This window comes from Raphanus sativus, chromosome 7 (assembly GCF_000801105.2).
Source record: "Raphanus sativus cultivar WK10039 chromosome 7, ASM80110v3, whole genome shotgun sequence".
In the NCBI taxonomy this organism is placed as follows: Eukaryota; Viridiplantae; Streptophyta; class Magnoliopsida; order Brassicales; family Brassicaceae; genus Raphanus; species Raphanus sativus.
In genome coordinates, this window is record NC_079517.1 from 6,503,374 (window position 1) to 6,531,157 (window position 27,784).

Below are 27,784 nucleotides of genomic sequence, written 5' to 3' on the forward strand. Positions count from 1 at the left end.
TTATATAGATTGTACCTTCGATCTAAACTCGACCGCTAAATCACATATCCTGTTTGATTAGGCCCGAGCGAGGCTTCAAATAATACGTGATCTCTGGAAGTATCAGAACAGTAACTTGGGCCTTCGTGGGCCAGTTTTGAGTGATGGTTTAGATATCGAAAATGCATATTATCATGGACTATGCAATGGATAACCATAACTATATAAAAAGTTGGTTGATTATCATTAAACCATGTTTTTTTTTTGAAGAAGTCATTAAACCAAGTTAGTAATGAAGAAATACTCTACACTTTGGTGGTGCAATTTACAAGAAAAAGATATTTTGATTTAGTCACAGAAATAGGATTCCACGGCCGACGATAAGTAGTCATTAAGGTACATTAATATTCCCTCTGTTTCATTATAAGTGTCATTTTAGACTTGTGCACACGGATTAAGAAAACATTTAATTTTGCATATTTTCAATGTAAAAACATCATTATCGATACAATTCAACTAATAGAAAAATAGAATGGAGAATAAAGTTAATAAATTTTGCACCGAAAAAAATTCTCTAAAACGACACTTATTTTGCACCGAAAAAAATTCTCTAAAACGACACTTAATATGAAACGGAAGAGTAATAATTAAGTCGAAAACTTTTAATTTTCTCTAACGTAGTTTCCTCTGAACACGCCTCTCTCTCTCTCTCTCTCTCTCTTGACGGCGTCTCCGGTTCAGTAATCACCGACATCAAGCGAGAGCCAAACACAGTGTGTTTTTTTTCTTTTTCAATACGATCTGTGATCTCAGAGATTCCCAGGTGCTTTTATGCTTATGCTTATGTTTGTGATCTGATCTACTTTCGTTGGTTTCATCATAAATATATGTCTCCTTTTTACTTTCGTTTCGTTAGCCAAATGTTGTGTGTTCCTTCCTTAATTGGTACCGTTTGAGGAAGATTGGTTTAGTGTTTGATTAATGCTTTGGAATAGGAATCAATTTTAAGTTAATAATGAGTGTTTTGTTTCTTGGGGTTTTGCCAATTATAGTTCTAATGGGACAGTGTTCTGGTTGGTGAAGAGATGCTAATTGTGTTGGCAAAATTATCCATTTTTTAAAAAAAAGACCAACAACTTATACTTTTTACTGTCTCTTGCAATGGTGTAAATTGATGTTATTATTTTTCTTTCTTTTTATTTGCTAAAGACCAATAATCTTTATATGATTTTTGGCAAGGCAATTACTCTTTAATGAGTCTAACTATTCTGAAAGGATCACACTGAACATCGAGATTCCTGGACATGTGTGTTGGCTTGATCTAGTGTGAACGAGAAGCATGACCCTCCATAGATATAGGTAGATGATATCTCCTAGTTGTTTCTAGATTATTTTGTTTGCTGACATTTTGTATGATGATTGATTTGATCTTATCTAATGCTGTCCCCTTAGTTTATATTATTCCGTGTCATCTCTCATTAGGTGTGTAACGGAATGAAATCTTACACAGCTTTACTAATTGGAATTTGTTATAGGATGAAAAGAGGAGCGCTTAGACGGAGGGCTAAAGATATCTCTCTTGTGCTTATTGTACTTGTTTGTGCAACCCTAGTTTTATGGTCATGGGATACAACTCCAACCTCTTCCTTTCTTCCACCCGAAAGTCACTTCCTAAAGCTGGAACCAGGTTTTGACTATGAACACTTTTACTCTCTTTCTCGCATGTATTGTTAAGTTGTTTGAATTGCTGGAACCATGCTTGATTGATTCTGTTGTAAAGTTGCATGACGGTGAAATGGTTTTATTTCTAGTTTCCACTGTTTATGTTTTTTGTCTGTTGTTTTGCCAAATGTATCAATATGTATATTATTCTCACTCTCTAGTTTCTCTCGTGTATTATGTTATTGAAAACTAAAGGTAGCGCAGTTAGATCTTGTTGTATCTAACTAAACCTACTTTTATCATTTGCCAGAAGAAAAGTCTGAGAGAATACCTACCGTACCGAACACTGAAACTAAGGATAGCTACTCATCAGCTACTCCCTTTGTAAACAAAGGTAATGTTCAATCATTTACAGTGCTCTTCTAAAGTTTTGCGCTGTCTGTTGTGTTCTGAAATCCCGGAAACTTAGATTTTTGTTTCTTTTTCCCGGATTTTCTATAAACAGAGCAAAGTAAAGAGGATCCAACTGATAATAAGGATACCGAAGAAGAAGAAGAGAAACAAGTGGAAGAAGTTACTGACAGTGAGACGAACCAAGGGAAGGCATCAACTATTGAAAAAGAAGAGAAACAAGTGGAAGAAGTTACTGACAGTGAGACAGATCAAGGGAAGGCATCAAATATTGAGGGAGAACAAGTGGAACGTGAAGTTAGTGTAAGTGAGCCAAAATTTCAGAAGACACCAACTAGTGAAGAAAATAAAATAGAACAAGAGGTTACTGCTGGTGAGGCCGATGCAAAGACAACACATATTAAAAAGACTAATTCAGATCCAGAGAAGAAAACTCTTACAACAGACCAAGAGAGGATTGAACAGGTGGTAGCCAAGAAAGATGATGATGATAGTAGTTCAACAGCTCGCATATCTAACCAAGGTAGAGAGAGTTGTGTTTTGTACATTCTGAAACTTGCCACCACTAAAATATTTGCATCTCTATGAAACGATTAGATTTGAGTCTCTAAACTCTATTGATACTGCCTCGTCATAATTCTGTCCTATGTGAAGTAACAGGTTTTATAATTCTTTTTTTTTTCTTTTGTTCACAGCTTGCAATTACGCTAAAGGGAAATGGGTTGTGGACAAACACCGTCCTTTATATTCAGGATCTCGTTGCAAACAGTGGCTTGCTTCGATGTGGGCGTGCAGGTTGATGCAACGTACAGACTTTGCCTTTGAAAGGTTAAGATGGCAACCTAAAGATTGCTCTATGGAAGATTTTGAGGGTTCCAAGTTTTTGAGAAGGTAATAACCATTCTGTGACATCTTATGCCAAGTGTTCCCATCAAGTCCTTAGTAACAGTACTTTGTCAAATGCCCTCAGGATGCAGGACAAGACCCTAGCCTTTGTCGGAGACTCATTGGGAAGACAGCAGTTTCAGTCAATGATGTGTATGATCACAGGAGGCAAAGAGAGGCGCGACGTCCTTGACGTGGGACCAGAGTTTGGGTTCATAACTCCCCAAGGTGGAGCTCGTCCTGGTGGCTGGGCTTACAGATTCCCTGAAACCAACACAACGGTCCTATACCACTGGTCATCTACACTCTGCGACATAGAACCGATCAACACCTTGGACCCTTTAACCGAACACGCTATGCATCTCGATCGACCACCAGCTTTCCTACGCAACTACCTTCACAAGATCAACGTGCTGGTGATGAACACAGGCCACCACTGGAACCGTGGGAAGCTCAACGGCAACAGATGGGTGATGCATCTAAACGGCGTCCCCAACACTAACAGGAAGCTAGCCGCTCTTGGGAACGCCAAGAACTTCACGATCCACAGCACGGTTAGTTGGGTCAGCTCTCAGCTTCCTAACCATCCTGGTCTCAAGGCGTTCTACAGAAGCCTTTCCCCGAGACATTTTGTTGGAGGGGAGTGGAACACTGGAGGGAGCTGCAACAACACCACGCCGATGTCTATAGGGAAAGAGGTTTTGCAAGAGGAGTCTAGCGATTACAGCGCGGGTCATGCGGTGAAAGGCACAGGGGTTAAGCTTTTGGACATAACGGCCTTGTCTCATATTAGAGACGAAGGTCATATATCACGGTTTAGTATCTCGGCTTCGAAAGGAGTTCAGGATTGTCTCCATTGGTGCTTGCCTGGTGTTCCTGATACGTGGAATGAAATCCTTTTCGCTATGATATAAAAAAAGATTTGCCTCTCTCCTCTTGCTCCATTGAGCCATAGCCAGCTTTTTGATAGTTTTAGTATTTTATTCTGGTACAGAAGCAAAACTCATTGTAGTAAAGCGTTAACGCTGTAACCCATACCCCTGGCTTGGTTCGGACCATATATTTACAAAAGAGAATCTAACTCAAACTTTTGTCTTTTGAGCCGATTAATAGAAATTTTTATGTTTAAAGATTTGATTCTTGAATCGTTTATTGTGTTCTTCTGAACGTTTAAGTTTGGATTGTTCTCTTAAAAGCATGTCTTTGATGCTCTCTTAAAGATACCTATTCTGATCCTTAACAAAACAATTTGCTATTTTTAGCAAAGATAAAGTAAGTCAAAAGAAGAAAACAAAATGTCACCCTCACCATTGGAACAACAAACACAATCTAAACAAAACTACATCTCTCAAACGACCCATACATCGTCCTTGTTTCTAGACATAACCAAGAACAAGAACGAAAAGAACAACAGCCTCTCTCTCTGTCTCTCTCTGTCTCTCTCTGTCTCTCCTGTCCTCAATCCATGGCTGCTGTTCTGATTCCCGGCTTCTTCTTCCTTCTCTTCACATGTTTCTCGATCTCCCCTTCGTTGCAACACATAAGCGAGGCGGAACCGCTTGTGCGGTTCAAGAACTCGGTGAAGATAACCAAAGGGGATCTAAATTCATGGAGACCAGGAACAGATCCATGCAGTGGGAAATGGTTCGGGATCTATTGCCAAAAGGGTCTCACAGTCTCAGGCATTCACGTCACGCGTCTCGGTCTCTCAGGAACCATCAACGTCGACGATCTAAAGGCTCTGGCGAATCTAAAGACGGTCAGGCTCGACAACAACCTCCTCTCAGGTCCTCTCCCACATTTCTTCAAACTCCGCGGCCTCAAATCTATCATGCTCTCTAACAACACCTTCTCCGGAGAGATCCCTGACGATTTCTTTAAAGACATGTCAAAGCTAAAGAGGCTGTTTCTTGATCATAACCAATTCGTGGGGAAGATCCCTTCCTCCATCATGCAGCTCCCTCATTTAGAGGAGCTTCACCTTCAAGGTAATAAGTTCTCGGGAGAGATACCTCCGTTGATCGAGACCAACAAGAACCTGAAAAGCCTCGACCTCTCAAACAACCAGCTCGAAGGAGAGGTTCCCGCGAGCCTCTCCGATAGGAAAAATCTTGTCATGAAATTGGAAGGGAACGAATACTTGTGTGGCAAGGCGGTGAACGTTGGATGTGATGCTGTTGACCCAAAAGGAACGGGCGAGGATATTCCCTCGCCCTCCGATGGACCAAGCAGGACCACGATGAACGTGGTCCTCTTGGCCCTCACGTTTCTCACCATGTGTTGTATCGTTGTCGGATTTATAAAGAAGCGAAACAAGAAGAGAAACGCCGGTTTTCGCAAGCTCGACAAAGAGCGTCCTAGCGATGTCGTGGAGGTCAAGGTACCCGAATCCACGACGGTTAAAAGGTCTACCGAATCAAGCAAGAAGCGTGGCGGAAACTCCGAAGGCGGTTCTACCAAGAAAGGCTCGTCTCATAATGGGAAAGGTGGGGGAGGAAGAGGAGGAGGCGGAGGGATGGGTGATATCATAATGGTGAATACGGACAAGGGCTCTTTCGGTTTGCCTGATCTGATGAAGGCTGCTGCGGAGGTGCTGGGAAACGGTAGTCTTGGATCAGCTTACAAGGCGGTGATGGCTAGTGGATTAGCCGTCGTGGTGAAGAGGATTAGGGATATGAATAAACTCGCAAGTGAACCTTTTGATGTGGAGATGAGACGGTTGGGGAAACTCCGACACCCTAACGTTCTTGCACCTTTAGCCTATCATTACCGTCAAGAAGAGAAGCTTGTTGTCTCTGAGTATATGCCTAAGAGCAGCTTACTTTACGTTTTACACGGTAACCTATACAATGCATTTTATATATAGTTACGGTTAAATCTTGATCTGTCTAGACTCTTTTAAGCATTTGCCTACATGCGCTAGAGGTTTGTATACCGTCTAATCAGTTTTAGAACACTAAAATAGAATTTTGATATGTCTAGACTCGTTTTTAATCATCCGCGTATATAGTTTAGTTATGCATTAGAGGTTGATATACCGCTTAGCCAGCCCCTTTACCTCATTTTAGAACACTGATAGTAGGGTTCAATCTTTCGATCTGTAGTCCAGAAAATTTTCTAAAACATGTTGGACCTTTTTAATGGTCAACATAAATTATTAGTGGATGAAACTCGAACGAGTAGGATAAATCTTGATTTAACCACAAAAGCCTAAATGAATGTTTTGTGTTCTTGTCTGAATAGGTGACCGTGGGATACATCATTCCGAGCTAACTTGGGCGACAAGATTGAAGATCATACAAGGAGTGGCGCATGGGATGCAGTTCTTGCACGAGGAGTTCGCGTCCTACGAGCTCCCACACGGTAACCTGAAATCCAGCAATGTTCTCCTCAGCGACGCCTACGAACCAATGATCAGTGACTACGCATTCTTACCGTTTCTCCAGCCAAACAACGCACAGGCAATGTTCGCTTACAAAACTCCCGAGTTTGCGCAGAACCAACAGGTTTCACACAAATCAGACGTCTACTGCCTCGGGATTATAGTGCTAGAGATCTTGACAGGGAAGTTTCCTTCTCAATACTTAAACACCGGTAAAGGCGGGATTGATATAGTTCAATGGGTGCAAACTTCCATCGCAGACCACAAAGAGGAAGAACTCATCGATCCGGAGATAGTAAACAATACTGATTCGGTGCAGCAGATGCTGGAAATGTTGCGGATTGGGGCGGCTTGCATCGCAAGTAATCCAGATGAGAGACTTGACATGAGGGAAGCTGTTAGAAGAATAGAACAAGTGAAAAAATGATGATGAGATGCTTAGAAATACAAACGTGGCCGGGACAGTTAGATATAATACTAACGTGCAAGCAACCAGGAAAAAAATAACTTGGGTATGTAAATAGGAAAGACGATTTTCCTTTTTCCAGATTGAATTGTTCTTCAGATCTCGGTAACAAAAACATATATACATATATACTTCTATGTTCCTTGTTCCATAAGTAAACAATTGTTCATTAGCATGACATATTATTTAGATTTTCTCTTTTCTTCGATCTAGCTAGTTTTCTCTTATCGGACAATGTTATGTAAAACATTTCAGCACTTAGCATTTTCACTAAAAAGTTTTCAAGAAAAAAGCTATCTGAACTAACACCAGAATGTGGGCAAGAAAAATCTGTACAATTTGTGTTGTGGTAGTTTTTTTTTAATTTGTGACGGAAAATTTACCACTTACGAGTTTACAGCTACAATGTTTGCTATGGTTACTTTGCACATAAATTCAAGTATACATCTTACATATATATATATTTGTTCACGACATCTTATATATTAAAACAAGCAATCATATATATGAATGAACATATTCTTAAAGAGGAACATATTTAACATTCATACCAAAAAAAAAAATATTCTTAAAGAGGAACATATTGATGGACCCAAAAGGCTTGAATATTGGGTAGTACTCAGTTCTAATAAAAACAAAGACATTAAATTTTTGCATGCAAGTCAATTTTAATGAAAGGACCACAAAGAAATTAGGTTTTGTCTTGTATTAGATAATAATGGAATTTTATGGGCCCAACCACTCAGCAATATTGTCCCTCTTTTGGGCTTATTCTCGTCGCTGGCTTCTTCCGTATGTGTCATTATTTATTTTATTACAATATTTATATTTGATAGTTTTCCCATTTTCAAAAGTTGATTGATCAATAAATCACATACAAACCAACACCGCATCAACCTTTTTTTTTTTACAATTATACAACATAATTGAGCTTAAATTATTTGTATATCATTTGATTTTATATAGTTTTCACCGCTCCTTTTCTATTGATGCTAATATTCGCTTTAATTATTTGATATGATGCTTGGAGCACTTATATACACCTTTCAAAACGTCCACTAAAAGAAAGGGACACACAAGAATAAGCAAGAACCAATTCGAACTTCAAAATTATTTTAATATGTTAATTACCACAAAATACCAAACATAACAATAAAAAACAAACAAGAGCATTAGTCCATTTCTTTTTTCTTTTTTTTTGAAAAACAAACAAGAGCATTTTAGTCCATTTCTCGCCATGGTAACGATCAAAAACTAGCTCTCTCTACTATCATTAACCATTTAACCCCCTCACCAAAATTTTCATGTTGTTTCACCTCCACCATATACCATTTATATAGACATACATGTCATAATTTATATATATGCTAATTTATTTCGTCCGCATATGTTGTATGCGTACTTATTTTATTCACCCCTGATCCCCCACCCATATATAATGTATACTCAGTAGAACTCCGGCTAAGTCACTAGAACTCCGGCGGAGAAAATTTGACCGGCGGTGTAAGGAGAGGCTGAGAGTTTTGATCTACATCTCTCTTTCCTTTCAACATTTGCTATATGACTCGATCGACACTCTGTGCTGCAAAATGCTTTTTCTCCTCTGCGAAAAACAAATATTCAATCAAAATACAATATCGAGTTATGAAACCACAATATAAACACACATGTTTTACTCCCAAATTATTTATACCTATAAATAAATATGTCGTGACCATGAAGTTTCTTCCTGCATAAGTAACAAGAACTGAGGAAACCCAAACCCTTAAACTCCGGCGAGTTCTCAGGAGATTCGTTACCGACATCGACCATGAAAAGTCTCTCACGACGATCCTCGTTGATCTTACTTGCCAAGCACTCAAACCCATCTCTGTCATAAACCCTTGTACTACAAGATCCACTAGGACCATGGTGACACGTTACCAACGTATACTCCTCCTCGTCCATTATGAACATCTCCTCGTCTTCTTCTTCGTCCGTGCTTCCTTCTTGGCTCATGAACTGGACCGGATCAGACCGGTTTGATTGATTCGGTTCCGATCTAGTGATTAGACGAGTGGTTGAGTTCTCGAGTGCGGCTACAATCCCTAGACCAACGGACCCACCAAGGTTGTCGTCGTAGAATCTCTTTGAGCTGTTTCTTTGAGATATCTGAGGGAGAATCTTGAAGTCAAGTGGGCTTTTAGGGCTTGTCATCAAGACGTCAAAGAACGGAGCCGCCGCGGCCGCAGATCGGTTCACGCCGACGAGGAGCTCAGATATCTTTCCGATCATGGGATGGGTTCTTTTGCTAAGCATGATACTTGGTGGAGAGAAGGGTTTTGATCAGATCAACCTTAAAACTTAAAAAAAGGAGATGAGAGAAGAAGAGGAGGAAGACTGGTGGTGTTTCCACAAAGAAGAGATGGGAGAGAGATGTGTTATTTATGGTGGAGTTGGTGGGGAGGGTTGAGAAACTTTACACTACTTTTACTTATTGCAATATTTACAATATATCACGTAAACTATTCTTATTACTGTATTTGTGAATAAAACCCTTACTGTTATCTTCGAAAACAAAACTACCATATAATAATATCTAATTAATGACGTAACAGGCCACGAAACGTATGAAGCTGGTTCGAATCGAAATCTTTTTTTATTTCCTTTTGTAAGAGAGGAATGGAGCGCCCAAGGTTTGAGAATTATACGTTATCGAATTGGTTTAGTAAGTGTATCAAATGCGGTATATTTTAGTGCCGATCTAATATTTTCAAAATTTTCTTAATACCCCAAACTCATTTAAAATTTTATGCCTTTATTACTTACTAGGTGATCCACCCGCGCATTTTTGTAGTATTTATATGTTTATTATGTAAAATAACTATTTATTTATAACATATATAAATTTTGTTATGAAAGTAGAGTTATATGTATAAAGTGCACGTTAAATCTGGAGAGAAGAAAGTGCTTGAGAATGAGATTCAGCAGTGGTTAAAATGCCCGAAGCGTTAAAGCTTCAGCAGGATGCATTTTGAAACGTTAATCGATCTTTTTCTTATTACCCATGCTCTATTAAATCAAGTTCATTCTTAAATCATCACAGTTTCCAGAATACAAAGTAGCCTCAAATACTATAATGATTATTAACACCACGTTCAGTTTCTAAAATATAAAAGATCCCAATGTATTAAACCAAAAAGTGACCATACGCCTTGAAAACAAAAGCTAAAACTTAGTCAATGTTTTGAAAGATTTCTTTGTACACGACATTCATTGTTTTTTTTTTAGATCTAATCGACATTGCAATAAACTTTGTAAAACTTGAGCAAATCTAATATGGGTAGTCAACTATAGAGCTGTCTATCATATATATATATATATATATATATATATATATATATATAGCATAATAATTGGTCAAATTGACGTGAAATTATATATTTTCTATAGTTATCTTTTTCCTTTTGTGTTTATCTATTAATGGAAAATATACAAAACAAATGAGTGAAAAAGTATTACATCTCTAAGAAGTTACCGACGTAACATTTGCGTGACATGCAAGTCACGAACTTGGAGGACACAAACTCTATAGTCGGCAAAATCTTGATTAATGCAAGTAAATAAATATAGCATAATAGGTGAAATTGACTTGATAATCATATATTCTCTATAGTCCTTTTCCTTTTTCTGTTTTTATTTTTTCCCAATTTTTTTTAATATATATATATATATATATATATATATATATATATATATATATATCCCCTAGACATTATTTGCGAAGTGATTTGCCACATGTCTTCTCTACAATCGTTTTCACAAAAAAAAATTGTGACGTGGCTATTAAGATTGATGACATGTCATATGGTTAAATATGACATGGACAATTACATTTAATGATGATATATATTTTTGGAAATCTTTGTAAAATATAGTAATAACTCATATATTATGTCATCTTATTCACAAGCCATGTCATCTATTAAGTGTGCCATGTCATATTTTTTTTGGTGAGAGTCTTTGTAGAGATGACATGTAAGCAAAATTTAAAAAATCACTTCTCAAATATAGTCCAGGGGATTTAAAATTTTACGAGATGCCCTATATACAACTAATATTAGTTAAAAACTTAAAATCATGATGCCCTAAACGATCATTTACCTTGCATATATTCCGGACCTTATAAGTATATGAGTCAATATCTTTATGAAGATAGTCAATATACTAAAGCTTCTAAATCTTTGACGCAAATACATTTTGGCATTTCTACCTGCATACAAATAATTGTGTAGGTGACACGGTGTTTAACTGTTAATACGTTGTTACTTAAAACATGCAAATCTATTGGTTTGGAAACGTTTAAACAGCGTTAGAAAAAATTAGTTTCAAATGCATGCAATGGCAATCATCCAGCCACAAAGACAACGTTTGAAAGCAATTATGTCAAAACCAAACGCAACCTTCTGTATTTGGCCAGACTTGTACATAACAGCGACACATGCATGGTTTATTTGTTATTCGACAATTAATTAATTTTAGTAGAGTGTAATGTGTGTAAGCTGAATTGACATAAACCCTAAACAATGTTTATAATAATGGTGTTTAGACTGGAAGGATTCTTTTTTGTAGGAAAATCAACAACAATATATAGAACATTAATTTAGGAATCGACTATAAGTCTATAACACGTTAAAATACTGTCAGGAGTAGCAATAACAGAGATATATTAAAACGAATATGAAGATGAGGTGAAAGAGTGGTCCACACTCCACACAACACATTTTCTCTTCAACAAAAAGACAAACAAACACAAAGCACAAAAGGTCGAGATCAACAATGTCGTAAATGGGTCCCACAAGCTAATTAAAGAGGATTCGTTACGCACTTTCATGAGATGTGATTACGTGCCATTCATCAACAGCTCCATTGTACCCTCCACTATTATTTGCTGACTCGTATTTCTGCTTTCATATGGTCACATTTCCATACTGAGATTTCTATTCATATGTATTTAAGTATTTTCGTTGTATTTTAGTCACTCAAAAAATAAATACTCCATGATAAAATGTTTTTAAAGCATATACAGTATATACATAAATATTTTGCATTTAAAACTTAAACGCGGCAGAGAACACAAAATCGATCTTACAACTTAAGCCCATTCTAGTAGTTGAGATACACAAAGAGCCCGATTGGTTGAGCCCACTTTATTAGATGCTATGTTCTACCATCACCGTACCATATAATTATAAATTATCTAAGACAGCTGATTAGGTATTCAACATAGCAGTTACTTAACAAAATAATTGCTAGGTATTATATTTAGTAAGGGAACTTCGAAGAAGTAGCCACTGTTGGAAACAACATGAGTGAGAAATAGAATCACAATGTTGTGTACTTGTGTTAAAGGAAAAGATATTTGACGTTAATAGCTAGTTATAACATTTCTAGAGGATATAAAGATGAGATGTACTGTAGTCTGTAGTGTCTAGTAACATGCATAAGATTAATCAAGGAGATGGATGATACATGATCAGATTAATAGTAACGACCAATTGTTACAGACAAGCAAAAACGAGTCTTAAATGTCAGCCACTGAATAAATGGATCATTATGAAAGTCATGCTATATGCAGACCTACTCAGTGCTAAAAATGATATGAAAGATATCGAAATGGCATTTTGCAACAAAAGCAGTGTGTTTATCGAATAACTTCAGTATTCTGAGATGACATGACCATGACCACTTAGACATTCTCTTATATCAGAATGAGTTTTCATCATGGATTTTTTTTTTCATTTTGACATTTTCACCATAAATAAAATAGAGTATATAATTTTCTACTCCTGAAAACTTAATTTTCTCTCTTCTATTTCTCTAAGCCTTCCTAAAAAATATTATAAGACAACGGTCTTAAGTTATTATTGTAGTTTTAATCAAGTAGAGCCTCAGCTGACAAAAAAAAATCAAGTAGAGCCTCTACTATAGAGGAGTGTACGATGACTTTTCTCCTTACCTCCTTTTTATTCTCATCTATCAACAAAAAAATCTAACTAACATGATCTATAGTATACACTGGTTTCCTAATTTTTTGTCTAAATGTTATCCACAAATCCTCCTTTTGCGATAGAAGTACTCTCTCTTAGATAAAGACCAAAACAATTTTTTTTTTTTATTACCTTTCCTAATTGTTCGCCTGATGCACATTATTTAAAGTATATTTATTTCTCAATATAAGTTCATATAATTTGAAAGTTCACTTAAATTTTTTAAATGACAACAAGTTATATATTTATATATTTAAAGGAAACTAGAAAAAAGTCTTCTCTAAATTATATTTGATTTAGTTTCAAAAAAATTATATTTGATTTCATCAATTTTAAAACACAAGAAAGTTGCTTCCATAAAAAATCAATAATGAAGTCACGAATTATAACAATTTTTCGAAATGATAATTCAGTGATCTAAAATAAAATAACCTAGTCAATCAGTGAAATAACAAGATAAACCTACTCAACCAGTGGAAAAATAAGAAGATAACCTAGTCAATCCTTCACATCTGAAAAAGAACTAAAATTAGATATGTAGCTTAATTTTGGGTTTTCATAAAAACTAACTTAGTTTTTTTTTCCGTGAAAATGAACTTGTCAATCATTATTTTAATTAAGTTAGTGGATAAACAATCTATAATATTTAGGTTTGGAATACCCCAAGTTAATCAAAAATAAAATAAAATAATCTATAATAAAAAACTAAAGTTAGTATATGCATATGTATGATAGCTCCAGAAAACAGATCAAAAATATTTGAATTTAAGTTATATTTTACGTTTATAAAACAGAGTAAATATTAATTTATTTATTATATAAAAAATATTTACTATATGAAAAGAACTACAAATAGTTTTTTGGTCTGTTTTATCTACTCAAATCACATTTGTTTCTTATCTTAAACTTAGTCAATCCTAGAAATCAGTTTAATTAAGATATTGAACAAACAAATAAAAAAAGTCGTAGGTTGTTATCCTCTCGAAGTTACTATAAAAACATCTCATCTCAACACAAATCCAATGCAATCATTTTCTGCAGTAGAAACACAACACAAAGCTAAGAAAATGAAACAGTTCAATCTCTTATCCTTGTTCCTCATCCTCATTACTTTCTTTGGTTTAGCTAATTCAACCATTGTCTCTCATGACGAAAGAGCTATCACCATTGATGGACAACGCCGAATCCTGATTTCAGGCTCAATTCACTATCCACGAAGCACTTCTGATGTAACTACTTGCTCGTCCACATCGTTTGTAAATTTGTTTCTTCTTCCTCAAGTTATATTTATCCTTTTTTTTTTCTTGTGCTTTTGCAGATGTGGCCTGATCTAATCAACAAAGCTAAGGATGGTGGGTTAGATGCCATCGAGACTTATGTTTTTTGGAACGCACATGAACCATCACGTAGGCAATATGATTTCTCGGGAAATCTTGATCTTGTTCGTTTCATTAAAACCATCCAAAGCGCGGGTCTCTACTCTGTTCTTCGCATTGGACCTTATGTTTGCGCGGAATGGAACTATGGAGGCTTCCCGGTGTGGCTGCACAATATGCCTAACATGAAATTCCGAACAATTAACCCAAGTTTCATGGTATAACCAAGCTTCTTCAATTTTACAGATCTTCTTATATTCATATTTCTTTTGAATTTATTCTAATGTTTTTTTTTTCAAATCTCTTTATACAGAATGAAATGCAAAATTTTACTACAAAAATAGTAAATATGATGAAGGAAGAGAACCTCTTTGCTTCACAAGGTGGTCCAATCATCCTATCTCAGGTACATCATTACAAATGTTTTAGCAACATTTTTTATGATTCTTTAGCGGTCAACCATTACTTTTAATGCACGCTACATATCATGAGAAACATTTTGCTATATATCATAATGCCTTTCCTCTACATTAATTACAATAAACCAAATTTTAAAAAGACTTGTTCGGTTATATTTTTAGATCGAGAATGAGTATGGGAACGTGATCTCATCCTATGGAGCGGAGGGTAAAGCCTACATCGATTGGTGTGCCAACATGGCTAACTCTCTAGACATAGGTGTTCCATGGCTTATGTGCCAACAACCCAATGCTCCTCAGCCTATGATCGAGACATGCAATGGATTTTACTGTGACCAGTACAAACCAAGCAATCCAAGCAGCCCAAAGATGTGGACAGAGAATTGGACCGGCTGGTTCAAAAACTGGGGAGGCAAACATCCTTACAGAACCGCTGAAGATCTTGCATTTTCTGTTGCTAGGTTTTTTCAAACGGGAGGAACTTTCCAAAACTATTACATGGTAAGATTCAGCTACATGCATAAAAATATTTAAAATTAGTTATCACATATAGTGTTTAGTAAACTCCTTTTTTGTTAAGAGATTTGGTTACTAACTTTTTGTTCATTTGCTATATGCATGTAATGTGACATTATACAGTACCATGGTGGTACTAACTTTGGAAGAGTTGCAGGAGGTCCATACATTACCACTTCATATGATTATGATGCTCCTCTTGATGAATACGGTAACAAATTCACACACGCATGTATATATGCTTAAAATGTTGGATAATAGAATCTTACCGTATATCTATGTTTTTCAGGCAACTTGAACCAACCAAAATGGGGTCACTTGAAACAGCTACACACGTTGTTGAAATCCATGGAGAAACCTTTAACTTACGGCAATATCTCAACGATCGACCTTGGAAATTCCGTCACGGTTAGACCCGGTCATGTTTCCTTACTATCGGTTCTTGACAATATAATTGAATGATATCATTAACCCACTTGTTGTATCTTTGAAAAGGCTACGGTTTTCACAACAAACGAAAAATCAAGCTGCTTCATCGCTAATGTGAACTCAACTGCGGATGCTTTGGTCAACTTCAAAGGGAAAGGCTACAACGTACCGGCTTGGTCCGTGAGTGTTCTTCCTGACTGCGATAAAGATGCTTACAACACTGCAAGAGTGAACACTCAGACATCGATCATTGCCGAAGACTCTTGTGATGAGCCTGAGAAGCTGAAATGGACATGGAGACCCGAGTTCACTACTCAGAAGACTATTCTTAAAAGCAGTGGAGACCTCATTGCCAAGGGTCTTGTAGACCAAAAAGACGTAACAAATGATGCCAGTGACTATCTTTGGTACATGACTAGGTAACATATACGAACCAATAACTAAATATTTCTATATTTTTGTTCATTCTTATGAGTTATGACCGATTAAATACTGACTCAAACATTAGCTATATAGAAAGTCGCTTGACGAGTTTTCCACTACTAGCTAGATCAACAAAATTGTATAATTTTAACTGACATTTTTGTATGGTTTTGAATTAGGGTTCATCTGGACAAGAAAGATCCAATTTGGAGCAGAAACATGTCGCTAAGAGTTCATAGCAACGCTCATGTTCTTCATGCTTACGTAAATGGAAAATACGTAGGTCACCAAATCGTGAGGGACAATAAATTCGATTACAGATTTGAGAAGAAGGTCAACCTCGTTCACGGGACTAATCACCTTGCACTTCTCAGCGTTTCCGTTGGACTTCAGGTAAAAAAACGAAACCATATAAATGTATGGATGATATCCAAAAAAAAAATTGTGAAAATTTGAAATTGTGGTCTTATTGTGTTATAGAATTATGGACCATTCTTTGAGAGCGGTCCAACTGGAATCAATGGTCCTGTGAAATTAGTTGGATACAAAGGAGAAGAAACAATCGAGAAAGATATATCGAAGCATCAATGGGACTACAAGATTGGTTTGCATGGATTCAACCATAAACTTTTCAGCATTAAATCTGCTGGTCACCGCAATCTTAAATGGTCAAACGAAAAGTTACCAGCTGATCGTATGCTGTCATGGTACAAGGTTAGTATCAATTAAAAATCTTTCTCTAAACAACATTTCATATTGCAAATAATCAAGATTCTTACAGAAGAATTTCTTCAGGCAAATTTCAAGGCTCCTCTTGGTAAAGATCCAGTGATTGTTGACTTGAATGGCCTCGGAAAAGGAGAGGTTTGGATCAACGGTCGGAGCATCGGACGTTACTGGCCAAGCTTTAACTCTAGTGATGATGGTTGCACCAACGAATGTGACTACCGTGGGGAGTATGGTAGTGATAAATGTGTTTTTATGTGCGGCAAACCAACTCAAAGATGGTAAATTATTTTATTTATTTTGATATGCTTTTGTTACAACTTTTCACAAACTTTTGGCTCATTATAAAATGGTTCAATTGACTGAAAGTAATAGTAATTTAATTAACTTACCAGATTTTAATGGTCGAATTCTTATAGGTACCATGTTCCACGAGCCTTCTTGAATGATAAGGGACACAACACTATCACACTATTCGAAGAGATGGGTGGTGACCCCTCAATGGTGAAGTTCAAGACGGTTGTTACCGGAAGAGTTTGTGCCAAGGTTCATGAGCACAACAAAGTGGAGTTGTCTTGCAATAACCGGCCAATTTCAGCCGTCAAATTCGCAAGTTTCGGAAATCCGTCTGGCCTTTGTGGGTCATTCGCGGCTGGTACATGCGAAGGAGCCAATGATGCTGTGAAGATCGTGGCTAAAGAGTGTGTTGGAAAACTAAACTGCACTATGAATGTGTCTTCCCACAAGTTTGGATCTGCTTTGGACTGTGGGGATTCACCTAAAAGGTTGTTTGTGGAAGTTGAGTGCTAGATTAGATCTGTGTCTCTAGGCTATCTAGCTAGTGATTGCAATAATTCTCTTAAATAATTTAGATAGCTTTCTGGTTGAACTATGTTTCGTGTTTTTTTTTTTGATTCATCGTAATCTTTTAGATGGATCGGATGTAAGGTTGTGGAAATAAATTTTAAGATCTAATAAAAAAAAATATCTTAAATATTTTTCCATGAGTTGTTTATTTATGCGACCTTCTTTTTACATAAGCAACGACTGATCACACAAAAAAAAGAATAATTAAGAAACTATCACTTGGTATATGATGACTTAAACTGATCACAAAAAAATCTTGTTTTGCCTAGTGTAATACTATATAATTTTTGGAATTAATTACATCAATAAACATGTTGTTTATTAAGTACTAGAATGGTTTTTTGACGTGAAAAATATGTTGTTTTGTGTATAATCTCGTTTTTAAAATTATTTTGAAATACTTAAAAAAATAAACTTAAAACAAAAACAATCTCAAACATTATTTAAAAGAAAACATCCCAAAATGTTTGATTAATCAAGAAATATCAGTGAGTGAAAAAGGATTAGGTAAGGACCCGACCCGACCCGTAAAGCACACCCGGTAGAGAGTTGTAGATAGAGTTGTTGCTGCAATAAAAAAGGGCAAGTCTTTTGTGTGTCCGTTTCTAGTCTATCTATCCATCTCTTGTGCAACTTTTTAGGGTTTTATCTTCCAAAGTCACAGTGCCCCCCTTCTTCTCTTATCCTCAAGGTATGAATCGCTTCTCTCTCTCTCTCTCTATAATTGACAACGAGAATTGAACATAAAGGTTGAAACTTTGGGGCGGAGAAACTAATTGGGTTTTGCGGAAATGTGGTGAAATCTCCATTTCTTACTTACTAACAGAGAGAGTTGTTCTATGTTTGTTTGAAAGACAGCAGAAATGGCGGCGACTCAACTCACAGCATCACCAGTGACTGTGTCAGCTAGGAGCTTAGCCTCACTCAGAGCTTCGAGTGCCATCAAGTTTGGAACTTTGAAACCAGGCACCCTTAAGCAGACTCAGTTCCGTTCTTTGGTTGTCAGAGCTGCTTCCGTCGTTGCTCCCAAGGTATTCTTAGTTGGTCTGAATGAACATTTGAATATTAGATTGCTGTTTGTATTAGCTCTGGTTCTTTTAGTTGTGACTTGTTTCTTGTGTTGTTTACAGTACACTTCAATTAAGCCATTGGGAGATAGAGTTTTGGTTAAGACCAAGGAGGCAGAGGAGAAGACTATGGGAGGTATCTTACTTCCATCCACAGCTCAATCAAAACCTCAAGGAGGTGAAGTCATTGCTGTGGGTGAAGGAAGAACTATTGGGAAGAACAAAATCAATATCGATGTCCCTGTAAACTGCCTCTCAGACCTCTCTTTCTTTCTTTGCTTCGTTGTCTGTTAATAAGTTTTATCTGAAATGCCTTTCTTTTTTTCTCTATTGGTGTAGACTGGAGCACAGATCATCTACTCCAAATACGCAGGAACCGAAGTGGAGTTCAACGATGTGAAGCATCTCATTCTCAAGGAAGATGATATCGTTGGCCTTCTTGAGACGGAGGACATCAAAGATCTCAAGCCATTGAACGACCGAGTCTTTATTAAGGTTCGTCTCTTGTGTTTAATCATCATAACAGGCAAGAAGAGTGGTAGTAACAAGATGAAGTTTTGGTTTTTGATATTTATGAGTTTAGGTTGCTGAGGCTGAGGAGAAAACAGCTGGAGGGTTGTTGCTAACCGAGACTACCAAAGAGAAGCCTTCTATTGGCACGGTAAGCACACACTTTGATTGATTATCATGTCCATCTTTATGGCTCATACACAAGTATCAACTATACAATACATAATCAATCTCCTGTTTTTTTTCTTTGGCAGGTGATAGCAGTTGGACCAGGTTCTCTAGATGAGGAAGGTAAGCGTCAGCCACTAGCAATATCGACTGGAAGCACAGTTCTTTACTCCAAGTATGCTGGCAATGACTTCAAGGGCAAAGATGGTTCCAACTACATCGCCCTGAGAGCTTCGGATGTGATGGCTATCCTTTCTTAGTTTGCATCTTTGTGACCTGCAATTTGTATCCCCATATGTGGAAATTTTTCATAAACGGCTTCAGCTACAATCTGAAATAAAGACTTGAGAGCTTATTATTTGGTTTTTGATCTGACTGCTTCCTTTTCTCTTACTGTTAACTTGTACAAAGAGGTTTATGCTAAACCAGTTGGTAGAATCATTGACGACACCCATCATAATAAAGTCTTCGTGTAAACGTAGTTGAAGATTGTATTTTACAGGTAAATGCTCTACAGTGCCCATTGGAAACTTGGTACGTGTTATCAAACGGAGGAAAAGATTATATTACAAAAGAAGGAGTCATTGTCTCTTGACTCTCTGAGAGGATGTTCTTTTTTGCCTTCACCGGTTAAACGAGTTGGCCGAGTTATCATCATACTGACCTCTCCAACCATTGCCATTGTCACCGCCACTACAAGCTTGATTAGTAGCTGGTAAACCTGCAAAGTTACCGTCTAAACTCATCTGTTGAACCTCAGCTGATGATAGGATCTTTATGCTCTGAACACAATTCACAAATTCCCTGCAAAAAAAATCAAGATTTCAAAGATTATGAAAAAAGAAATGCAACTTTCAAAACGGTCTAATGCGAATGTGATAGCTCTCTCTACTTACTCCCACGGGTCATCACCGACAAGAAGGATGTCGTTTTCATGATCTACGTAGACAAGCTTCCAATCTGATGTTAGCGGATCTTCAAGCTGTCCTTCGATCCCAAACATCCGTGCTAGGTCATGCCTCAGCTCATCATAACCTCTGTAACGGTTGACGTCTATTGATCTCCCCACTGAACCTCGCTTTTGCACCTGTCAGAAAAAAAAGTACAACATTGTCAAAACCAAAAAAAAAACCAAAGTTTCCACAAAGAGGGATCAGACCTTTGTATAAGTTCGCATCCGTTGAGCCTGAGTTGGCCATAATCCGCCACCAAGAACTCCAGCATCGTTGACAGCTAGATCGTTTGATATGGCGGGTACATTAGGGATGCCAAAAGATTGAGTTCTTACAGCTGAAGTTGACATCTCTGTACCAATGTCATTGGTCACTCCTCCATAGTTTGAAAGCATGTTCTGGAGATCTTTCTGGGAGTCGTAACCCCTCGAGAGCAACGTTTCAGGTACAAAGCCATTCTCAACATTGGCTCCGCCAAACAAACTGTTTCTTGAATCACCGTCCAGACCAAAGTTTGGAGACAAGAAATTTTGTTGTCTGCTGTTTTCACCGCCATCTAAGCCGTAAGAAGTTCCGGAGGCAGACGCTTCTAGTTGATGATCTGTTAAACTAGCTTTGGGCTTTTGCTGACTCACGAGTTCGTGTTTTAGACGCATATCGGACTTGCTGTAAAGATCCTGGACAAGACTAGCAGACACATCAACCGCTGGATCAGGTATCAAGATCGCTGGCCCGCTTTGGCTTCTGTTGAGGAAGGTTGAAGAAGAGATCTGACAGTTGTTGGTGGAAGGCGAGGTTGAAGAGGAAGGTGCATCTCCTCCATCTGTGATCCCTGAATAAGCTTTGGCCCCACCTCCAACCGGTGGGTTTTGTTTGTCCTGAGGCCGGCTCACCAGCATTTGAGGTGGTTGCAACGAGGGTAAGCCAGTGTTAGTGCAGGACGACGGAAACTGCTGACTTTGTGAGATAGAAGGTAGCTGTTGCAACTGCTGGCTTTGCAGCTGTTGGTGGAGTAACTGAGACTGCAAACTCGAGCTTCCCGGGGAAAGAAATTGCTGCTGCTGCTGCTGTTGCTGTTGCTGCTGTTGTAACCTCTGCAACAGCTGAAACTGTAAATGCGGTTGTTCCAAGAGACTCTGCTGGAATCTTTGTTGAACCTGTGACTGTTGAGTTTTCTGCTGCACGAGTGTTTGCTGATTGTGTCCCTGGACAAGACCAGAAGGCTGTTGCTGTTCCATTTGTCGTGAAAACTGTGTGTCTTGCGGTGGTTTGGACATCAGATTAGATGAAGACTTGCTAGTTTCAATTACACTACTCTGGCTAGTGCTACCACCTATGTGGCGATGTGTGTGTTGAGGCTGCGTAGACTGTTGTTGCTGCTGAAAGCTTTGATTAAGTGAGCTAGAAGGAGGAGCGATGACACTGCTTGCTATTGATCCCGAAACTACTTGGGGTTGCAAATGATGCATAGATGCTTGTTGCGTCTGATGCTGCTGCGCTGCTTGTTGACCACTATAAAGCTGATTCTGCGGAATCTGAAATTGCTGCAACATATGTTGAGGATGTGACTGGGGCTGAGATTGCAGTTGCTGCGATCTTAACTGCTGCTGTTGTTGTATTTGCTGCTGCTGATTCTGTTGCTGCAGCTGCTGCTGCTGAGTCTGTTGCTGTAGCGGTTGTTGATGATGTTGCTGCAGCGATTGTTGTTGTTGCTGCTGCTGCTGCAGTAGTGATTGTTGTTGCTGCTGCAGTGATTGTTGTTGTTGTTGTTGCTGCAACGACTGTGGTTGTTGAGGCTGTGATTGCTGTTGCTGATGGTTCAAAGAGGAGTGCAACAATTGCTGCAGCTGCTGCTGTTGAGACAACGTAGTTGGCGGCTGAGGTAACTGGGACATTGCCGCTTGTGGATTCGGTTTGTTAAATTGGAGGTTCGATGAAGAAATCCCCCCTGGAGGCGTCTGAAAGCTTAGTAACTTGGACGGATCATCAGTGCCGCCGAGATTGTTGTGCAGAGCCGCGGATGGAGAGAGCATTGACGGAAAGAAGCCAGGCTGTGCAGCGGCACCAGGGACCTGGCCGTTCTGCTGTTGCATACTCATCCACTGAACTAAACTCAGACCAGGAAATATCGTACTGGAAGGGTCCTTCATCTCTAGGCCATTGTCAAGCCACGGCATTGCTCTCTTCAACGCAGACTCCATGTCAGTCCCATCATCTGCAAGACCAATAGAAGAACTTCCCGTCTCTAAGGAGATTCAAAGATGATGTTTAAAAAATGAAACTGTACAAAGACTTTACCTGGCATTCCCGGCTGCCCAGCAAACCGAGGTCGAAAAAATGGAGGAGGACATATATAGAAAGGAGTTAAAACTGGTTCAATATCCCAAACTGAAACTCGACTGGGCCTATCACCAGCAGCTGACTCATCCCATCCAATCTTTAACCAAAAAAAAAGAAAAATAGGCATAGCTAAGATGAATGATGCAACGTATCAATTAGAAGAAAATTAGCATTCATCATGAGTTTAAAGCTTCAAACTACCTGAAGATTCCGCCACTGAGAGTTTTTCCATCTCACAGGATCAAGATCAGTGATACCAGTAACTGTACCCATATACCTACGAACTCCGCACTCTTCTGTCTCAAATATCATCCTAAACCGCATACCGAGTGAAACCTGAGCGTACATAGCTTTGGTATACTTGGCTAAAGGAACCACAAACTCAGCAGGAGCAGCCCTGCAAAATACAATACTCAGTTGTATTCTCTCTCAGAAGTTGCTCATGAGAAAAAGCATTTAATGGAGACAAAAGATCAGCCACCTCGGGTTGTAGAAAATTGTGAAAGGACTGTTGTTAGCATTAGCATGAGCTGCTGCAGCGAGAACTCCAATGTGCATGCTATCGCTAGATATCACAGAAGAAGAAAGCGCAGGCTGTTGTCTATTTGCACGTCTTATACCCAACAGAAGTTGCCCCTTTCCATCTCTTAATTGAAAATGAAAGAGAGTTAGCATCATCACAAGATTAAATAACCGAAAGAGCAATAATGGGCACATAGAGATTTGATATTACCTTACAAAAAGAACAGAGTCCCCAGCTAAGAGCCTCTTCGTGCTAACAAACACACTCCAGCCTGTGGTTAGCAGATGCCTTTTTGGTTGACCTGATATAATATATAACAAATCCAAAACCTAAGAACCGTATCACAAAAGCTAAACTATCTGTCAAAAACAAGATAAAACCTCGAAAAATATGTCTGAAAGTCCATGTGTTGTCATGAATGTCCTTAGCAACAAGCTCTTGACAAGGTGGTTGCATCGAGAAATCCTAACGGAATATTGCCAAAAAAAAATGTAAGAAGTGGAGTCAATAAAGAGATCATAAGATTCAGTTAAGTACAGATATAATAAGAAGCTAAGGGGATTGTATATACACCAGAGCTGGGAAGATTTTCTCAGCTGCTCTTCGTGGTACAGAGAATCCACCGTGAGTGCTAGTGTCACTCGCCGTGAGGGTTTTGCAGAAAAATTCATTAGGTTGTCTGTTTAGCTTAAGACCCATGTCAGAGGCAAGCAATGCTTCTCTATCATACTGTTCAACAGAATCCTCAACAACAATTAGTGCCTTACTCCTCAAACACACACCTAATAGCACAAAGTTAAACTTACTTTGTTTACTGGCTGTAGTGTCATCTGTGCGTAGACCTCCTCCGTCTCAGGATCAGCCTAGTTTTTAAAATCGATAATTGGCAAAATAAATTAGCTACTCTAAAAAAAAGAAAACTTATATGTTGAGAGATGAGGCCATACATTCAATGTAACGTTCTGGAGCATGCAAATGAGCTTAGAAGGAAGATTCGGGTAGCTTGGTATGAAATCAGTCTGCTTCTGCATTGAAGCCGCAACCTAATAGAAAGAAAAAGAAGTAAGAGCAGCATTAAATTAAGAGTCGAAGATTCATTATTAATCAGCCGTGAATGATGAAATAAACATACTTGCTCACTGTGACCTTGAGGGAAGTAAACAACAAGACTTCCCGCTGGAGGCAACGATATGAGCGGTCCAGCACAAGCGTGCCATAACTCTGAGTTTATATTCCTCCTTTCTCCTGCCACTCAAAACAACAACAAACATGTGATTGATTACTCCAGAATCTCAAAACTACTATCAAAACAACAAGATGAGAGAGAGCTGTCTGTTGGATCCCATCTTCCCACAGACACAAGCATGTTTAATACCAAATACTATTAGCTTACTTCCAAAGCAAAAAAAATGAGTGAACACAACTCGAATCAGGTAACCACAGAAGTGTGACATACAACCGAATCTATACAAAAACCAAAGCAGGGGAGGGGTTCTCTACAAACCTTCCAGTGGATTTGGAGAAACTCCATTTGATGAAGGAGCTTTCATGATTTTTACAGAGAACCCAATAACAATCTGAATCTGAGCTGAGCTTTATACAAAAAGCTGAGACCTTTGCGTTAAAAGCTTCTTCATCTTCATCTTCATCATCATCACAGACCTTATTAAAAAAGCCCTAAAAACTTTCTCTCCGCCACAATCAAAAAAGGAAGCAACTGATGTGTTCTTCTTACACCTCCACTCTTCGAATCCAAAGTCACCGCAGAAACGAACAAAAAGAAAAAAGTCGTTTCTTTTTTAATGAGTAATCTGAAGTGTTGACTCCAAGATCTCTGCTTTGTACTTCAGACAGAGCCTCCAGTTTCTCGGAATCTCAGAGAGAGATCAAAAGCACACGACTTTCTCACACGCGGAGAGAGAGACCACCAATAATAGTAGATATTAAGTCGCAAGACCGAGACAGAACAAAAAAAAACGAAGAAAGATTCCGTTTTTTCTTTTTAATTTTCAGAGAATCAAAACGAAGAAAGAAGATCGAGGAGCAGGAGAGATTTTATGACAGAGAGAGATAAGGTCATCACACGGGAGAGAAAGAACATCAGAGTTGTTGTCGGAAAGAGATGATGATCAGCGACCAGGACAACTACTACTCCAAAAGGTCTGCAAAAGCACCAGGGCCTTTAGCTTTTTCTTCCTTCTTTGCCTTTTTTTTCTCTCTTAATTTTCGGGATATTTATTTTATTTTAATGTTTAATACTAATGCTTAAGGAGCCGACATATTCACTAGCAAACTGGCCACTATTCAACTTCTTAATAATACTCTATTTGTCCTTTTAAATAAAAACTTTATTTGGATACAAAAAAACAAGAAAATTAAAATGTATTTATTGTTGGTTTTCTGGTAAGCGGAACTTTTCATTAAGATTTTTATTACTGGTGACAGTTTATTGTAACAGTTGCATAGGGTTTGAGAGGATATAGGAAAGAAATGAGTTTGACTGCCTATATTATCAGACTGCATCTATAATGTTTTTGAAGATATAGAGCCACACCATTTATGATGTTTTTGAAGATGACGTCCTGGTTATCAATGAAGCCGCCTTCACATTCAAAGAACGAAAGCACTATGCACAATGTTTTGGTACACACAAGATCACACTCTGGATACATATTAAAGATTCGAAAACTATTTCTTTTACAAGTGAAACTGATTTTCTTTAAAAAAATTGATATACTATTTGGAGATTTTGGGTTACATGTGTATTCTATTCTAATATCAATATTGTTACTGGACTAAATGGACGCTATTGCGAATGTAGTATGAATTAAGGGAGTAAACTGGTTGAACCTAACCAGGCAATGCCTGACTCTTTTTCCCTTTTAAATTATGGTTTTTGGATTACAATCTTAATTGTTGACCAAAAAAAGATTACAATCTTAATCAATTCTTTTTCAGTAAGTGTACCCGTCTTCTAATATATACTAGTTTTCTAATTAATGGATTTTAAATGTAATACTCTTTCCATCTAAAAATTAAGTATTATATACAACCTATAAACTATATATGTGCCGAACCGGTTCTGAAATTTTGGAGGTTTAAAAACTTTCAACTTATTTTATTTAAAAAAAGAAATTGGAGGTCTAAATTTTTTTTAAAGAGATCTATATGTTTATAATTTTTCTTAAACATTTTGGAGGTCTATTGCAAATATTTCATTTAGCATGATTTATGCTTGGCGTTGTTGTATATATGTCATATAAGTAGCAGTGTCATTTAAAATGTATTGTTTCAGCATATACTATTAGACGATAGAATGATCCACCATGTAGCATATAGACTTGGTACATAAGACCATTTTCGAAGTGTTTAGAACATTGATTTACACAAACATATACTGTATAAAATATATGCATGGATGTAAATTCAAATAAGTGGCAGCGACATGGTGTCCCTAAGCAATGAATGCGTGAACGCAGACGTTTGCCGATTGGATGAAGGTGGGACCTTTTGGAGTTGGGGGTTCCGACTCTTCTGAGGCCGAAAAGAACTCCCAAGTAGTAGTATTTATTTTGTCAATAACACTCTATAACAAAAGTATTAGTATCCGATTTCACTAATTATGTGAAAACTCGAAATTAAATCAATTAAACTAGTTTTGGATCTACTATATGTCTATATTAAGTTATTAACTTACCGAACGTTCTGTTTATACATTTGACACTATCTAGTATATACTACAAGTAATAGTATTAATGACGTAGGAGAATCTTAGTATTCCTAATCTATTGTTTTCTAGAAGTTTTCCTTTTATTTGGTTTTCCTTTTATTTGGTGTTTTCCTTAGACTATCTCTATATAAGAGAGTCTTAGGTATTCTGTTTTAGACATTCTTATTAATCTTATCAATAGAAGTTTCAAACTTTTATCTTTTCTGGTGGATTCCAGAGCTTTATAATTCAAGTTCTTGCTTGAGAGCTTGATTTTAACGTAAGGATTAGTGTTTGCTAAACCTTTGTGATTTCCGACTGCGTCAAGTGGTATCAGAGCAAGGTCTTCTCCTTCTCTTTTCGAAGCTTGATCAGCCATGGGTGATCAACCAGTAACCAGAGCCGACTTCGAGGGTTTTGCAGAAGGATTAAGGGAGGCAACTACAAATCTAACTGCTGTAACTGCTCAATTGGCAAATCTGGTAACAGCGTTAAATAATCAGGTTGCGGCTTATCCCAATCAGGTTAATAACGCCGGTCAAAGAGGTGGAGAAAGAATTCGGGGTCAGCAAGGTAGAAACAATCGTGATGTTGTTGTTGATAATTCTAGTTCAGATGAAGGATCAGAAGAAGAACTAGCTGAAGAATACCAACAAAACAATCATGATTATCGGGTGAAGGCCGATATTCCATTGTTCTATGGAACTATGGGAGTGGAGGAGTTCCTTGATTGGCAAATTGATGTTGATCGATTCTTTGATGTCATGGGTGTTCCTGAGAGTAAACAAGTTAAGATGGTAGCAGTTAGATTGAAGAAGACGGCTGCAGTATGGTGGGATAAACTCGTTGTCCAAAGGCAGAGACAAAGGAGGGGACCAGTAAGGACCTGGCGCCGAATGAAGCAATTAATGCTGGAGCGATTCTTACCGGAAGATTATGAACAG

At 37.8% G+C, this 27,784-nt stretch overlaps 6 protein-coding genes across 9 annotated transcripts; 4 read left to right on the forward strand and 2 right to left on the reverse strand.

Annotated features, from left to right (window-relative positions):
* Positions 1-255: 255 nt before the first annotated feature.
* Positions 256-4,069, forward strand: LOC108836397 (protein trichome birefringence-like 16). Of its 3 annotated transcripts, XM_018586895.2 has the most exons (7): positions 665-802; positions 1,219-1,338; positions 1,515-1,666; positions 1,952-2,035; positions 2,147-2,575; positions 2,748-2,943; positions 3,023-4,069. In XM_018586895.2, the coding sequence occupies exons 2-7, from the start codon at positions 1,319-1,321 to the stop codon at positions 3,849-3,851; spliced, it is 1,710 nt and encodes a 569-aa protein (XP_018442397.2). In that variant the 5' UTR covers positions 665-802; positions 1,219-1,318; the 3' UTR covers positions 3,852-4,069. The 3 variants fall into 3 exon arrangements, with proteins under 3 accessions (XP_018465055.1, XP_018465056.1, XP_018442397.2); XM_018609553.2 differs by lacking the exons at positions 665-802; positions 1,219-1,338 and adding an exon at positions 256-375; XM_018609554.2 differs by lacking the exon at positions 1,219-1,338 and having other exon boundaries at positions 651-802.
* A 112-nt stretch (positions 4,070-4,181) lies between these two features.
* Positions 4,182-8,062, forward strand: LOC108816776 (pollen receptor-like kinase 6). Its single transcript, XM_018589342.2, has 2 exons — positions 4,182-5,774; positions 6,181-8,062. Exons 1-2 carry the CDS (start codon positions 4,403-4,405, stop codon positions 6,744-6,746), a joined length of 1,938 nt encoding a protein of 645 aa, XP_018444844.2. The 5' UTR covers positions 4,182-4,402; the 3' UTR covers positions 6,747-8,062.
* Positions 7,882-9,195, reverse strand: LOC108818481 (FCS-Like Zinc finger 14). Its single transcript, XM_018591467.2, has 2 exons — positions 8,479-9,195; positions 7,882-8,388 (listed from the first exon to the last, which is right to left on the reverse strand). Exons 1-2 carry the CDS (start codon positions 9,081-9,083, stop codon positions 8,247-8,249), a joined length of 747 nt encoding a protein of 248 aa, XP_018446969.1. The 5' UTR covers positions 9,084-9,195; the 3' UTR covers positions 7,882-8,246.
* A 4,627-nt stretch (positions 9,196-13,822) lies between these two features.
* On the forward strand, positions 13,823-17,705 carry LOC108816551 (beta-galactosidase). Its single transcript, XM_018589119.2, has 11 exons — positions 13,823-14,043; positions 14,133-14,408; positions 14,504-14,596; positions 14,772-15,110; positions 15,249-15,336; positions 15,415-15,533; positions 15,621-15,973; positions 16,157-16,370; positions 16,458-16,691; positions 16,773-16,984; positions 17,123-17,705. The coding sequence occupies exons 1-11, from the start codon at positions 13,837-13,839 to the stop codon at positions 17,511-17,513; spliced, it is 2,526 nt and encodes an 841-aa protein (XP_018444621.2). The 5' UTR covers positions 13,823-13,836; the 3' UTR covers positions 17,514-17,705.
* A 397-nt stretch (positions 17,706-18,102) lies between these two features.
* On the forward strand, positions 18,103-19,680 carry LOC108817134 (20 kDa chaperonin, chloroplastic). 2 transcript variants are annotated; one of them, XM_018589742.2, is made up of 6 exons: positions 18,103-18,261; positions 18,425-18,601; positions 18,701-18,880; positions 18,977-19,132; positions 19,221-19,298; positions 19,402-19,680. In XM_018589742.2, exons 2-6 carry the CDS (start codon positions 18,434-18,436, stop codon positions 19,573-19,575), a joined length of 756 nt encoding a protein of 251 aa, XP_018445244.1. In that variant the 5' UTR covers positions 18,103-18,261; positions 18,425-18,433; the 3' UTR covers positions 19,576-19,680. The 2 variants fall into 2 exon arrangements, with proteins under 2 accessions (XP_018445244.1, XP_018445245.1); XM_018589743.2 differs by having other exon boundaries at positions 18,112-18,261; positions 18,429-18,601.
* Positions 19,681-19,772: 92 nt separating this feature from the next.
* LOC108817132 (auxin response factor 7) lies at positions 19,773-25,355 on the reverse strand. The gene is made up of 13 exons (XM_018589739.2): positions 24,636-25,355; positions 24,264-24,376; positions 24,079-24,174; positions 23,938-23,994; positions 23,705-23,860; positions 23,512-23,596; positions 23,342-23,432; positions 23,090-23,254; positions 22,810-23,005; positions 22,567-22,705; positions 20,475-22,483; positions 20,212-20,402; positions 19,773-20,119 (listed from the first exon to the last, which is right to left on the reverse strand). The coding sequence occupies exons 1-13, from the start codon at positions 24,679-24,681 to the stop codon at positions 19,939-19,941; spliced, it is 3,525 nt and encodes a 1,174-aa protein (XP_018445241.2). The 5' UTR covers positions 24,682-25,355; the 3' UTR covers positions 19,773-19,938.
* Between the last annotated feature and the right edge of the window lie 2,429 nt (positions 25,356-27,784).